The sequence below is a fragment of the Stigmatopora argus genome, chromosome 15, assembly GCF_051989625.1.
Source record: "Stigmatopora argus isolate UIUO_Sarg chromosome 15, RoL_Sarg_1.0, whole genome shotgun sequence".
In the NCBI taxonomy this organism is placed as follows: Eukaryota; Metazoa; Chordata; class Actinopteri; order Syngnathiformes; family Syngnathidae; genus Stigmatopora; species Stigmatopora argus.
The window spans coordinates 1189995-1205000 of record NC_135401.1 but is presented as its reverse complement, the minus strand read 5'-3'; the positions used below and the strand labels follow the sequence as shown (position 1 = coordinate 1205000).

General features: G+C 41.7%; 2 protein-coding genes across 2 annotated transcripts in view; both read right to left on the bottom strand.

Annotated features, from left to right (window-relative positions):
• Positions 1-8991, bottom strand: part of enpep (glutamyl aminopeptidase) — a 13973-nt gene extending 4982 nt beyond the window's left edge. The window contains exons 1-12 of the mRNA XM_077621376.1: positions 8356-8991; positions 7462-7603; positions 7146-7280; positions 6381-6501; positions 5756-5910; positions 3802-3915; positions 3581-3715; positions 3424-3489; positions 3252-3317; positions 3016-3176; positions 2155-2237; positions 1851-1987 (exon numbers count right to left, since the gene is read on the bottom strand). Of these exons, the coding sequence (XP_077477502.1) occupies positions 1851-1987; positions 2155-2237; positions 3016-3176; positions 3252-3317; positions 3424-3489; positions 3581-3715; positions 3802-3915; positions 5756-5910; positions 6381-6501; positions 7146-7280; positions 7462-7603; positions 8356-8987 (1947 nt within the window). The 5' untranslated portion in view covers positions 8988-8991. The remainder of the gene's footprint in view (positions 1-1850; positions 1988-2154; positions 2238-3015; positions 3177-3251; positions 3318-3423; positions 3490-3580; positions 3716-3801; positions 3916-5755; positions 5911-6380; positions 6502-7145; positions 7281-7461; positions 7604-8355) is intronic.
• Positions 8992-9766: 775 nt separating this feature from the next.
• lrit3b (leucine-rich repeat, immunoglobulin-like and transmembrane domains 3b) lies at positions 9767-14614 on the bottom strand. The gene is made up of 7 exons (XM_077621396.1): positions 14530-14614; positions 14285-14453; positions 11529-11903; positions 11368-11453; positions 10415-10699; positions 10281-10340; positions 9767-10137 (listed from the first exon to the last, which is right to left on the bottom strand). Exons 1-7 carry the CDS (start codon positions 14612-14614, stop codon positions 9767-9769), a joined length of 1431 nt encoding a protein of 476 aa, XP_077477522.1.
• Between the last annotated feature and the right edge of the window lie 392 nt (positions 14615-15006).

Below are 15006 nucleotides of genomic sequence, written 5' to 3'. Positions count from 1 at the left end.
ATCGTCCATGAAGAGTAAATACAGTAATACCCCGACATACGAGCAATTATACATGGTCATTTTTTAAGAAAAATAGCCTTACTATACATTGTCAATTTTTAGGAAAAACGCCTTACTATATATACTATGTTTTACTATACTATGTCGTTTTTAATAAAAAAGCCTTACTATACTATGTTGTTTTTTAACCAAAAAAGCCTTACTATACTATGTCGTTTACGAAAAAAGCCTTACTATACTACTATGTTGTTTTTTAATACAAAAGCCTTACTATACTATGTCGTTTTTTACGAAAAAAAAGTCTTACTATACTATGTCGTTTTTAATAAAAAAGCCTTACTATACTATGTCGTCTTTTTGAGAAAAAAAAAATCTTACTATGTCGTCTTTTTGAGAAAAAAGCCTTAGTATACTATGTCGTTTTTTTTAAGAAATAAACGGCTTACTATACTATGTCGTTTTTTTGAGAAAAAATCCTCAGTATACTATGTCGTTTTTTTGAGAAAAAAGCCTTAGTATACTATGTTGTTTTTTTAAAGAAAAAATGCCTTATTATACCATGTCGTTTTTTTTACGAAAAAAGCCTTACTATACTATGTCATTTTTTTAATAAAAAAGCTTTACTATACTATGTCGTTTACGAAAAAAGCCTTACTATACTACTATGTTGTTTTTTAATAAAAAAAGCCTTACTATACTATGTCGTTTTTTAAGAAAAAAAGCCTTACTATACTGTCATTTTTAATAAAAAAGCCTTACTATACTATGTCGTTTTTTTACGAAAAAAGCCTTACTATACTATGTCATTTTTTAAATAAAAAAGCTTTACTATACTATGTTGTTTACAAAAAAAAAGCCTTAATATACTACTATGTTGTTTTTTAATAAAAAAGCCTTACTATACTATGTCGTTTTTAATAAAAAAGCCTTACTATACTATGTCGTTTTTAATAAAAAAGCCTTACTATACTATGTCGTTTTTAATAAAAAAGCCTTACCATTACTATGTCGTTTACGAAAAAAAGCCTTACTAAACTATGTTGTTTTTTAATAAAAAAGCTTTACTATACTATGTCGTTTTTTTAAGAAAAAAGCCTTACTATACTATGTCGTTTTTAATAAAAAAGCCTTACTATACCTTGTCGTTTTTTTACGAAAAAAGCCTTACTATACTATGTCGGGTTTTTTTTATAAAAAAGCTTTACTATACTATGTCATTTACGAAAAAAAGCCTTACTATACTATGTTGTTTTTTAATTTAAAAAAAGCCTTACTATACTATGTCGTTTTTAATAAAAAAGCCTTACAATACTATGTCGTTTTTTACGAAAAAAGCCTTACTATACTATGTCAGTTTTTGAATAAAAAAGCTTTACTATACTATGTCGTTTTTTTTTTTTTAAAAGCCTTGCTATACATGTTGTTTTTTTAAGAAAAAAGCTATACTATACTATGTCGTTTTTTAAGAAAAAAGCTTTACTATACTATGTCGTTTTTTTAAGAAAAAAGCTTTACTATACTATGTCGTTTTTTAAAGAAAAAACGCCTAACTATAGTATCATTGTCGTTTTTTAGGAAAAAGGTTTAGTGTAAGGTTAGATTAAATTTATTTTTGAGTGTGTCTGCATCGTAATCCAAGTTCATTTAAATTTGTTTGTGTTATGTTACGACACGCTGGCGTGCAAAAAGTTGTTTTTACTTCATTTCTATGGGAAACGTTCATTTGGGTTACGAGTAAATCGACATACCAGCTCAGTCCCAACGCATTAAGCTCGTATCTCGAGGTACCACTGTAAAAACATAAATAAATAGACAATCAAAACATAAATAGATGACGTAAAGGTACCAACCAGGTGGGTGTGTTGAAGCTGTTGGCTAATGGCGTTCCACGTCAGGTCATCGTGGTTGACTCGGTAAAATCCAATGTGATCGTTGTTGATCTTCAGCAAGCCGTCCACTGACGACGAGTAGTTTTTTAGAGTGTGTTCTGAAAAACATAACCACCAAAACGATTGGATTCGGCTCGATTGGAAACTCTCCATTGCTTGAGGTTAACCTAAGCCCATCCAATCAACAATTTCAATTGAGTTTGACTCCTCCCACAACAAGCCCTCACAGAGATAGGATGAGGAAACAAACCAAGTTCTATCCTACCTGGGTCATACATGTGGAACAGGTCTGACATGCTCTTATTGGTTGCCACGGAGTGCCACTTGATTGGGATATTCCACTTGTACCTGCGCAATAAAAAAAAATAATGAAAAATGGAAGTTAAAATAAGGCAACTGTATTTGTCATGTACGGTCGATTGGTCGCCCGGACCCAAACAACGGGCGACCAAAAGACCGGCGACCAAAAGACCAGCGACAAAACAAGACGGTCTACGCATGAATAAAAGCCAACAGAGGCCATGAGCAGTTTCACTGAGCGGACGTGTGAGTGCAGAAGAGTTTGTATGAACATGCGTTGTCCCTTTAAGAAGCGACGTCCGTCAGGGTCTTAACAAGTTCTCCAACAAAACACAATCAAAGTCCGGGACATTTGGAGCTTTTCTTTAGCCTAATAATTACTAGGGCATCAAGTATGACTAAATAGTCATTCGCAGTTTGTATTTAGGGAATTTGAGCAACCATTTAAATGGTAATTATCAATAACCTTCCGGGCAACCAAACGACCGAGTACCGTATTTCTTCCCAAAAAAGTATTTCTTTCACATATTATTTTATTATTTTTACATTATCTTTAATAATATTCCAAATGGCGGCCCGGTGGTGGAGCGGTTAGCGTGTCGGCCTCACGGTTCCGGGTTCAATCCCAGGTCGGTCCTCAAGTGTATGGAGTTTGCATGTTCTCCCGGGCTGTGTGGGTTTTCTCCGGGTACTCCGGTTTCCTCCCACATGCCAAAATCTAGCATGCTAGGCTAATTGGATGCTAAATTGAATCTAGGTATGAGTGTGATTGGTTGTTTGTCTATGGTAGAGCGTCAAAATTCAAGGCACTCTTTGTATTTCTTACCCCAGCGGCGAAGGAGGTTGGTTAGCATCGGCGCTAGGATCCAGGAGGAAACGAGTTTGCTTCAATTTGGCTTTTGTCTCCATGAAAGTCAAGTCCACCACTGGGTAACCCATCTGCTGGGTCCAGGTATCCATTACTTCTGCAACTGGAAACCCGCTAACCTAAAAAATAAATAAAAAAAGTTTGCTTTAACGATCAAATCCGCTTTCATTTAAGCTAACGTAGCGCCAACGTACACTTGCTAGCGAATCCCAAAAGTTGCTGGTTTTAGCGTTCTGGAAGTAGTAGTCTTTCAAATATTTCTGGGAAAACAAAATGTTGACGAATGATGATTTACAGTTCAACATAATTGGAATTATTATTATTATTATTATAATTGTAACTTCTGGGAATAAGATATTTATTGACCTGACAGCCGTCTCTGAAGACATTTTTACCCATCCAGTCCTCCAGCATCCTGAGGACTGAAGCGCCCTAAAATAAATAATTTAAAAAAATAAATGACATTGACATTTAAACAGTTGATGCACAAATTATGATTTTTTTTTCTAGTTAAAAGTCTTACCTTGCTGTACGATATGGAATCGAACACGGACGTGATTTCCGCGGGGGACGAAACGTTGACAATGATGGGATGTGACGATTGGAGGGCGTCGTCCACCATGACGGGGAGCACGTCGCTGATGATCATGATGTCGCGCTGCGTGGCAAACGGAGACGGGTACGCGTGTCAGAACCCGAGACCTCCACCCACGTTCTTCTTCTTCTTCTATGGAATGTACGTACCATTCCCCAGCTGGGTTCTGCTTTCTCCACACCGATGTACTCGAAAAAGCTGGCGAAGCCTTCGTTGAGCCAGAGGTCGTCCCACCAATCCATCGTCACGATATTCCCGAACCACTGACAAAAAAAATAACAATGGCACAAATTGTCAAATGAACCAGAGTTGCTTAAAAAAATGATATGTTGACTTTGACTGCACGTATTTCAACCTAGAACGTTCAAATTGAGGAACCACGTGAAGGGCCTTTCTACTGATCATTCGCAATGTTCCCTCTAAGATGAGCGCATGCACAGTTGCGCACTACTCTCGTCTTCTCTGTGCACAGCAAATCATATGGAGCGCATAAAATAAAATCCCAATTATTATTATTTTTAAGCTGTGAGGACGACGCGCGAACCACTCATCCGCCGGGCCGCCCATTCATAGATATTAATCATTACATTTTATTATTATTAAATCATTTATGTGTAGTAGACATGTGATACTGGTGTGTGCCCATAGCGAGCAATGATGATGTTGCTCACACTGGTACTCAGTGTGCTCAGGGAGGTTGTCTTTCTGCCCAGACAAACAAAAAATTAGAGCGAACATTGATCATTCTGCTTTTATATATTTTTTTTATAAATAACTTATCAACTGCCATTGACAGCGATAGACGTCTTACAAATGCTAGCATGAATTGCTATCAAGTCTTAAATGAGCTTATTTTCAATTGCAGTTTGGTCAGTGTGCATATTTTTTCACTATATGTTACTTTAATAAAATCATTGACGGCGCTAGATGTCCAATTCATTTGGAATTAGAGGGCTGGCATGAATTGGTGTCATCTTTTAAATTAGCTCATTTATAAAAATGATTTTTTAAATTGAATGAAATGCTTTTTATTGTCATTTTACAAGTATGTATACGTATAATGAAAATGAAGCTTCACCACAAAGTGCACAAATACAACAACAAATCTGGTTGTAATCAACCATGCGATTATTTCACAACATTGTTATTTAACGGGTGAAGGTTTATTGTTATATTGTCAGAATCGAGCATTTATATATTTTTTTTATTACAAATTCCTTCCTCTGGTATCTTTGAAGAGTCCATAAAAATATACTACTCGCTATCTTGGCATAAGTGTTATCTGGAAAAAAGATCAGCTGACAAAGCGCTTGTGCGGCAATTGTCTTTTACAAACTTGTTCATCCTCGTGACAATAGTAAAAAAAAAAAAACTATTCATTTATAAGGCGGCATCATAAATAGAAGCCTCAAATATACGATTTAAAGCACTTCAAAGACCAAACTGCGGCTCCCTGGCCAACTCCGGCCCACTACTTACTTCTAATGGGCCTCAAGAAATGATGAAAATATTATTGAATATGGCTTGTACACAAAGCTTCTATTAAGTACATTGTTTGGAATATGTCATAAAACATCGGGTAATCCCTCAAACTTCAACTTTCACGGTTTCACAACATGGCAGATTTTTTTTCTGGGGGAATTTTCATTTATTTTTTGTTTTTGTAAGTTCATACAAATGTGAAAATCCACACTAAAACTTGCAAGCAGAAGCCACTCCCCCGACTTCTGCTTGGTACTAAAACTCAGCACCGAGGAAACTTATTTATTTATTTTATTCTATTTTTTTTTTTTTTTTTAAATAAGGGTGACCCTACTTTGTGGTTTGGTACTAGAACTCAGCACTGAAGAAATTTAGTTTATTCATTTATTTTCTCTTTTATTTTATTTTTTAATAGGGGTGAACCTACTTCGCAGTTTTTCGTTTATCAAATAAGATATTTCAATAAGATAACGCACGACCACTTGCCAACGAGAAGTAGCATATACTCCTCTCGTATTAGCGATGGCTCCACCATTCGCACTGACTAACGCTGAAAAAAAGGCCACGTCTGGTCTACATGACGCGCAATAATTGAGGGATTACTGTATTAAGAACTCTTACCTGGTGTACCAGCTCGTGGGCAATAACACTGGCAACTCTCTGCTTGTTGTACGAGGACGATTGCTTCTCATCGTACAGTAAGTTGGTCTCTCTGTAGGTGATGAGTCCCCAGTTTTCCATGGCGCCCGTGCCAAAGTCGGGGATAGCGATTTTATCTGGGTAAAAAAACACAAGAAGGGCATGTCATGGTTGGAATTAAAAAAAAAAAATACAATGTCATTTCAAATTTCACCTCCCAGAAAGCTTGCTTGTCAAGTTGTTGTTGTTCTTGTGGACGCTAATTTTCAAGTATTATTCTCCTGCTATTTGTGAAGCAATTATTTTAAAATTTGGTAACTATATAAATCAACTATGTGGAGTTTTTTTTTTTTTTTTTTTTTGTAACAATGGCTTTGACGGGGCCAGATGTCCAATTGGTTTGGAGTGGGAGAAGTCCAATGGATTGGACGTCTAGTGGCATCAACGGTAGCTAATGAGTTAGCATCGGCGCTATTCTGGTTTATTTATATATATATATATATATATAAAATATATATTATATATATTATATATATATGTTGGATTCCTTTATTAAACAGTGAATGGTTAACACAGATGAAATAATAAAGTAGTAAAAAATGGTTACCTAATTTTGTGATGGAGTAGTTCATATTGAAGTATTCCTCAAAGTAATCAAAAATAACTTTAGTTGTATCTGCTGCATATTTGGCGGTTGATAACTGACTAGGCTGCGTGTAAATTCTCAACTAGAAAAGAAAAGAAAAGCATTATAGTGAGGTCAAATCACTCCATAATTAAGTGGCGATAAACAGAAGAAAAGTCAAATAATGTGTCAAGGTTTCGCAATATGTACTCTTCATATATATATATATATTTTTTTCTAACTAATGCCCTTCACAAAATGGCCATCGATTACCAACAATGCCAAAAAGATGTTGTTGTTGGCAAAAGTAAGCTAGTGAAGTCTGCTAGCGTAAGTGATTAGCATACGAGGTTAGCTAATATACTAATGTGATAAAATGACACGACTTATTACAAATAAAGGTTTGGTATTTTAAAAAACTCCAGCCATGATTTGATGTTCCCTAAACACGAGCGTCTATTAAGTTGTTCAATTTGTTAGAGGTAAAAGTAGCAAATGCAGGCTAGCGAACTTGGCTAACATTGATTAGCCTGCGAGCTAAGCTAATGGTTGTTCATGCATTGATACAAAGGTTTTTAGCACGGTTTGACCGAGCCATGATAGCAATAATTTTAAATTGAAGTATGCGGTACTTTAGTAATAAAATGGGGAAAATGTGTGTTTAAAAAAAAAACGTAATATCAGCATATTATGGCGACCACAAAGCATCAACGTAAGCCAAGAGATGGAGCGGCGAGTGCAACTCACGGGAATTCCTCTCGCAGATTTTCTTTCCATATACTTGAACTGGTGCACGGCAAAACATACTAAATAAGTACTCATTGGAACCGACTTCTGGAATGAAGTCCTCTTTTTATTGCCAGGCAGAAGTTCAGGGGCACCCTGAGAAAAAAACAAAAGAAACAAATATAATGAGGTCAAAGCACACGTCAGTGAGTCTCTAAAGGCGGTCGGGTCCATCCCCTCGTGGACAAAAGTCAAGTACCAGATGAATACCTCGGGTTTTAGTATTCCAAAAGTGTTTACCCTCGTAGTTTGCTATTTCTTTGACTCTTTGACGTACCTCCAGCGGCATGTTGGACAGGGCTTCGTAGTTGGCGTCGTGAACGATGGTGATTTTGTAGGTGGCCTTTTTGTTAGGTTCGTCGAAGCAGGGAAAGGATTTCCGGGCGTCTGTTGGCTCGTGATCGGTCGCGGCGATCTTTCTGAAAGAGAAAATTAAAGTGGCGGTTAGTTCATGCAAAAGGATTGGATGTCTAGCGCCGTCGATGGCGCTACGATGATGACGAAGATTTGTTAGACTTTATAACGACAGGACGATGAGCCGTTTTTAACCGCAGTAATGAACCACAGCTCGGGACTTTCAAAGTGAATCTGATATTCGATCCCATGACAGAAGAACAGTTGTTTTGAGTTTGTTTAGATCAGGGCTCGGGAACCTTTTTGACGTAAACAATTCCTATTTTCTAATTGTATTCCTTGAAAGCCATACTCAGAATTTAAGAGTAAAAATGTGATTTTTTGGGGTCATTTTACCTATTGGTGCATTCGGGACTCGGCTATGTCGGTTTAAATAAATAGTTTACTATTTTACCTGACAGGTTAGTGAAGAGCCACATATAGCTCCCGAGCCGCATTTGGCTCCCGGGCCGCATATGGCTCCCCGGGCCGCATATGGCTCGGGAGCCACATATGGCTCCCCGACCCACATATGGCTCCCCGAGCCACATATGGTTCCCTAGCCCTGGTTTAGATGTTCCACAAGGAAGCTCCTATGCCAGGTCAATTAACCCCGAGTATGTCAAATTTCACAATAAAGGTCAAATTGAACATCTAGCATCCATCAATTGCAGCCAAAAAATTATAATAGTAAGTGACTCCCCCCAAAAAATAAAAAAATAACAGGAGATGACCAACATTTTCTCTCAAAAAGTAGCTTTGTACCAAAACAACTTACTTGGTGACTCCATCTTCGGTGTAGAGAACTCGGTAAAATCCCACCAGGGATCCGTTCAGCCACCCTCGAAAATCCAACGTCAAAACGTAGACTTCCCCGGGACCAGTCGGACGCAGCTCCTCTTCGGCCTCCACCACCACGTATTCCTGCGGCTTATACTCGAAGCAACTCTTGATGGGCACGTTTTGGTGGACGCCCTTCCCGTCCAGGAAGTCCAACTTGGGCCGCTCGCTGACAAAGGTCTCTCGGATGTGGAGCCAAAGGTGACGGGTAGGCTGGCTGACCTCCACTTGGATCTGCGCCGTCCCTTTGTAAGTATCGTCGTCCAGGTCCGGTTCCAGCAGCAGGTCATAATGGACGGGTTTGACGTAGTCCGGCAGACGGAAGTTCTTCCATGGGCCGCTGCTGTCGGCGGAAGGTAGGCAGGGCCCTTTCGCCGGTTCGGGGGTCGGCGTGGGCTCCGGCGGAGACCCCGTGGCCGGCGGGGGGGTGGCGTCGTCGGGCCGGGAGAGGCCCACCCCGAGACCCACCGCCAAAGAGCAGACCACCACGGCGGCGCAAATGACCAGGACGTGCTTGCCGCGGATGCAGTAACGTTTCTCGTCCTCCTCCAGGACCAGGTTGTCCACCATGATGGTCGCTAGGTGGGAAAAATGGCTTCCAGTCGGATCGTAAGCGAAACGGCGTGCGGGTGTAAATTGATCTCGGGACGGCCTCTGCGGCGAGAACTTAACTGAGGGGAAAGAATCCCACGGCGGCGGGACATTCTCCCGGTGGGAGGAGGAAGAAGAAGAAACGCCTCCTGGCGTGAATCAGCAATCCGCCAGTCAATCAAAAGCTGGAGCGCGGGGTGCGCGGGGCGTCGGAGAAACCACGTGGAAGCCTTTGGACATAAACTTAACGACGTACTGGAGGGTGTTTTATTGCAGTTGCAAAATGAAAAATTAATCATCAACCGAGGGATTTTAAAAGGTATCATTAAGACAGAGAAAACGGCGCGGTGGTAAAGTGGTTTGCGAGTCGGGCTGGCAGTTCTGGGGTCGTGGCTTCGATTCCGGGTGGGTGGGTGTGCGCCACCAGACTCGCATGGGTGTTCTCCGGGTACCCCGGTTTCCTCCCACATGCCAAAATCATCATGCTAGGCTAATTGGATGCTAAATTGTCACTATGTAGGAGTGTGATTGGTTGTTTGTCTCCTTGTGCTTTGCGATTGGCCGGCCACGGATTCAAGGTGTTGGCTGGGATAGGCTCCAGCACCCCCACGTGAGGATAAGTGGTTCAGAAAATGAAAAATTAATTGGAAAAGTAGGACTGATTATTTTTTACTGGAAATGTATATGGATGGATAATAAATAAAAAGTCATTTTTTATAGTACGGTGAATCTTATTTAAATAGGCAGTCAATCTGACGTCATACTTTTGTGTCCGTTTTAGACCGGGTTAAAATCCCGGATTTCATGGGGGTATTTTGGGAAATGATTTTTTTCACTTTCAAGTTAGTTTGGCTGCGTTTGTAAATAGAAAACATATTTTGGTTTGGAGGCGGGGCCAGGGACAAAGTCGTTCTGGTCCGCTTGGATTTTTGGAGTGGAATCCTCTGGTTTTTTTGGAGGGGTCGTCCAGAGAACCGCGTGACTCCGACGACCGTTAGCTTAACGGGAGCTTCGGATATTCCCGCCATGTTACGAGCTCGGCATCGATATTCGCCGGCGTCCTTCGACGCCAAGTCGTCCAGGCTGATGAGGGACCAGCGGACGCCGACTCGGGGAGACCCCTGCAGGGCTGGGAGAGCGAGTGACTTTTTAGCGGGGCGCGGTCATCGTCGGCGCCGGGCGTCCAACTGAATTGGACGTCTGGCGCCGTCAATGGCACAAGCCTTCGAATTAAAAAGAACCCAATGATACGGAAGACGGAATACATCTTACAGCTTTCCAAGTTCCTGGGCAGTTCTTGGCCCCCGCCGGGGACGTCCCGACCGCAACAATCTGAGGTCAGAGGTCAAAGGTCAAAAGGCGGAAGCATGGCGAGATGATACTGTAAGGCGTCTTTGCGTCCTCACCTGCGTGCTTGGAGGTTTTGACCCAGGTCAACGTCGGCGTGGGGTAGCCCGTGGCGTGGCAGCGCAGGATGACGTTGCTGCCCCGGAGAGAGACCACCCTGGTGGCGGAGGGCCGGACCGAGGGTCTGGCGCAGCGGGGGAACGGGGCTCGGGTGGGCGCACCCGTGGGGGAGCCTTTGCACGTCAGCGTTCGGTCCGTCAGGACCACGGGACTGGCCGGGGACGTGGACAGGGAGACCATCAGGGAGAGCCGGCAGTCGCACGACCAGGGGTTGTCGTGGAGACCTGGTCATCCGGGGCGCTTCCATGTTAGCGTCATTTAGCTCTTGTAGGGAGTATCGTAGAATGTAATTTTTTTTTAAAGTTAAAAAAATAGGATTCATTGAAAAATAGCGGCGAGTGAGTGGTTAGCATGTCAGGCTCGCAGTTCTGGGGCCGAGGTGGGTTCTCATTGTGTTGGGTTTGCGTGGGTTTTCTACGGGTACTCCGGTTTCCTCCCACATGCCAAAAAAAACATGGATGCTAGGCTAAGCTATATGTTTGAACGCTCTAAATTGCCTAACCCAAACTATTGGTTGTCCTTTGTCTCCACGTGTCTTGCGATTGGCTGGCCACCCATTCAGGGTGTCCCCCGCCAAGTTAGCTGGGATAGACTCCAGCACCCTACGCGACCCTTGTGAGGATAAGTGGTTCATAAAATGAACATATTTTCAATTCAAACTAACGAAAATTCCCCTGTTAGTTTGGTGTATTTTCTGAAAACGCCTCGCCTTTAAATAATGTATTATTTATTTTTAAAAATTCAATTATTATTCTTATTAACATTGAAATGAATTAAATTAAAAAAAAAAAAATCAAAAAAAATATGTATTTAGTATATTTTATCCAACCATATGACCCTAACGCCAAAGTGATAAACAGATAAACAACATAAGCAAACAGCAAAATCTTACCCAGAATTCTCCTTGGCACCGATCTCTCCTCTCGACCCGGAATGGGAAACCAAAGGTCCAACAGTTCCGCCGATAACGCGGTCAACCTTAGAGAGGAGAAAAAGAAAATTAAAAAGAATATCTACCGAACGGAACCAGTCGGAACTGGAATTTGATTTCACCTGTTACTGGAAAGGTCCAAGTAGGTGACGTTGAGGAGGAAGAGCGCGGCGTGCGCCGGGAGGCTGGCCAGCCGGTTGTTGTGGAGACCCAGCGTCCGGAGGCGTGGCGTATCCCGGAGCCCCTCCCACGGGAAGGCGGTTAGGCCGTTCCCGTCCAGGCGCAGCTCCCGCAGGGCTCGCAGGTTGACGAAGCTGCTGGGGTGGATCCAGGCGATGGCGTTGTACGCCAGCCACAGGAAGAGCAACTCGCTCAGGTTGAAGAAGGCCGCCCGGGGAACCCGGGTCACGCCCGTCTTCTCCAGGCGGAGTCTCACCGTGTCGGCGGGGACGTTGGCGGGGACGGCGGATATTCGGGGGTCGCCGCATTGCACCCACCTGATGCGGAAACGCAATCTTTGTTAGCGTCGTTAGCGATCAAACAATAAATTGGCTATCTGATGATACATTTCCATTACGAATGCTATTTGGTTTTGTCGATTCCACGTAAATATTTATAAAACCAATTTGTCCGTTTTTCTAAATGTTTAAGTACGTATATACATTTTTTTTGGTGCTCGTCCTACGTTTTGGTCAAATTCACACAGCCAATGGGAGGGCACAACGAGACAAACAACCAATTCTAGCTAAGGACAATTTAGAGTGTGTTCAACCAGTTAGCCTAGCCTAGCCTAGCATATTTTGGGCCATTAGACAAAGTGCACTTTTTACTCCCACATAATTTTTTTCATTTTCGATCTCCATTGGTGGTCATCCTTTTTAACAAAAATAAAAACGACCAAAAATCGCTCCAAAATAATGAGGAAGTGACCCAGATTCATCAGAAAGTGCCCCAAAATAAACAAAAAGTGGCCTGGGAATGCTACAAAATCATCAGGAAGTGACTAGAAATGACCGAAAACTATGAGGATGTCTGCAGAATATACACATAGTGACCCAGAATCCCCTACAAAAAGCCAACAGTAAGTGACCCCAAAATGAACTAATTGGCTAGCATTGACAAGGGTAAATAAACATGCAATTCATTTGAACTTGTTCAATAAGTGTAGCCATTCTTGCAATACAATAAGCAATTTCTTAAATTTCAAACACAAGGAATTGCATCAAAAAATGGAAGTCTCTCTGTCTCAACCTGAGTTCTGCCGTTCCTGTAGTCCCGTTAGAGCAGGTGCAAAAAGACGGGCAAGGATGGACTACCGAGAAACGATCTAATAAGATGTGAAGAAAAAACACCAGATACATCCTTCACTTGAGAAATGGCGCCCTAGCGCCAGCCCGTTTTATCTCCATATTGCTTTTTTCCCCCGGTCAACTGAGTTTGCAGGTTTACGGTTCAGAATGAAACGGAATCCCAGATTAGCTGGGATTACACTCTTTACAAGTGGCATGTAATCCCACACAACGGTGTCAAGTCAGAATAATAAACAACACCACCAAATCCTTTATGGTGTCCAGGAAAATACACATGACACCAGGAGGGGCAAGCATTCACGCTAGAGAATATTCTACAGGCCACCAAGGGACAGAAAAAAAATAGGATCTAATTTCACCATTAAGACTTTTGTCCATTGTCTAATGAAAATTTGCGTCCACAATGTTTTGCTCTTATTTTAATTCATTATTATTATTATTTATTTCGCTTGCTGTCCTATTTCATCGCATTTTTAACCTTCTTTGCGAAATCCTGGCGTGTCCAATAGGTGGCGGTAATGCGCAATTTCGAGTTACCACGACGAAGAAGAACAAACAGCACCAGAAGTGATGCGTTCGATTACGTTAAGACGAAAGAGTTGTTGTTTTTAAACTAACCGTTAGCAAAAAAACGACAAAACGCTATCTGCGGCGGGAGCTATCCGGTCGGAACAAAGTTGTAATCGCGCTTTAGCCGAGAAATGTTTTTTGAAAATTGTCGTTTTGTCAGGAATTATGTCTGCTGTAACGCCGCAAGCACCTGACTTATCGGAGAGCCAGCGAAGGTGGCGTTCTCTTCCTCAGCCTGTCAATGGAGCGAGACGAACGGAAGCAGAACAGCAACCCAACTGGGTATGGTGTTAGCTTATCCGTTTACGAGGCTAAGCTAACCTTACAGCCATTTAGTTTTGTTTCCCCAAACCAGAAATCGCAAAAGTTGACTTTTCCTACGCCATATCATAAAGACTTTTGTCAGTTAGCCTTGGGAATAGACTATTTATTATCGATATGAATTAGTTTTTTTTGTCTATACATTTACTCTTAACGAAATTATACAACTAACCTGTGTTGAAATGCACTACTCTTTAAAGTAGTTTTAGTGCATAAACAATTGGGGGGATTTACGACGCTGAAGTCATAATCGGTGATTTTAAGCAATGGTCAGATTAATGTATTGTCATTAGATTTGTGGACGTTTATTTTTTGTGAACTGGAATTGCCTCAAAATGAACGGGAAGTGACTTGTAAATACTCCTAGATCAACAGGAAGTGGCTTGTAAATTCTCCTAGATAAACAGGAAGTGACTTGCAAATACCCAAATCAACAGGAAGTAACCCATAACTACGCCCAAACTCAGCAAATGACCTAAACTTAATAGGAATTGAACAGTGAGCCAAAATGAACAAGAATTGACCCGCAAATGCCTCAAAATTAACAGGAAGTGACCCGCAAATGGCCCATGATCAACAGGAAGTGACCTGAAAATGCCCCAAAATCACCAAGTGACCCTAATGGAATAATTACACTCGTGACTTAAAGAAACTTACCTCAAGAGTAAAATTCTTACCTGCGAAAAGATGCACCTTTATAAATAATGTCTTCTTTGCCACCATTTTGTTCAGGTTGAAGGGAGCAGGACGCAACCTTGGAGCAATCATCCCACAGGGCGGTGGCTACCGGAGGACCATCCCGACACCAGGCCGCCGCCGCTCGACGACTGCGTGCGCATGGGGACGCTGTTCGGGATGGTCAACAAGTGTCTACGAGGAATGGGTTTCAGCCAAATGTACTTTGGGGACAAGATTGTCGAACCTGTAGTGATCGTGGTCTTCTGGATTTTGCTGTGGTTCCTGGGGATCCAGGCTCTGGGACTGGTGGGGACGCTTTGCATCATCATCATTTACATCCAGGACTGAAGAGCACAAGAAGCGGCACTTTTCTGGAAGCTTCCGGACACCTGCAGTATATGCTGAAGATTCAGTTTTAGTATTTTTGGGAGAATGTATCGAAGACTGTGATAGACGTCCAATTGTGAGATTCGATTGGACGTCTATCGCTGTTGGATGGCTTGATGCCTTTTTTTTGCAGGGTTGATTGTCCGTGATTTTGCCATCCCAAAGAACGTCGTTCATATCGACAGAGCTGCCAAACGTCAAAAAATTATCCGTAAAAGAGAATGTTCGGATTTTGTGAGTCTTTTTAATGGCGGCGTTTACCAGCGACGCGTGCCAAAAATAAAGATCAATATTATCAATCAATCTATCAATATTCCTATTTAGCAGTTTGGTA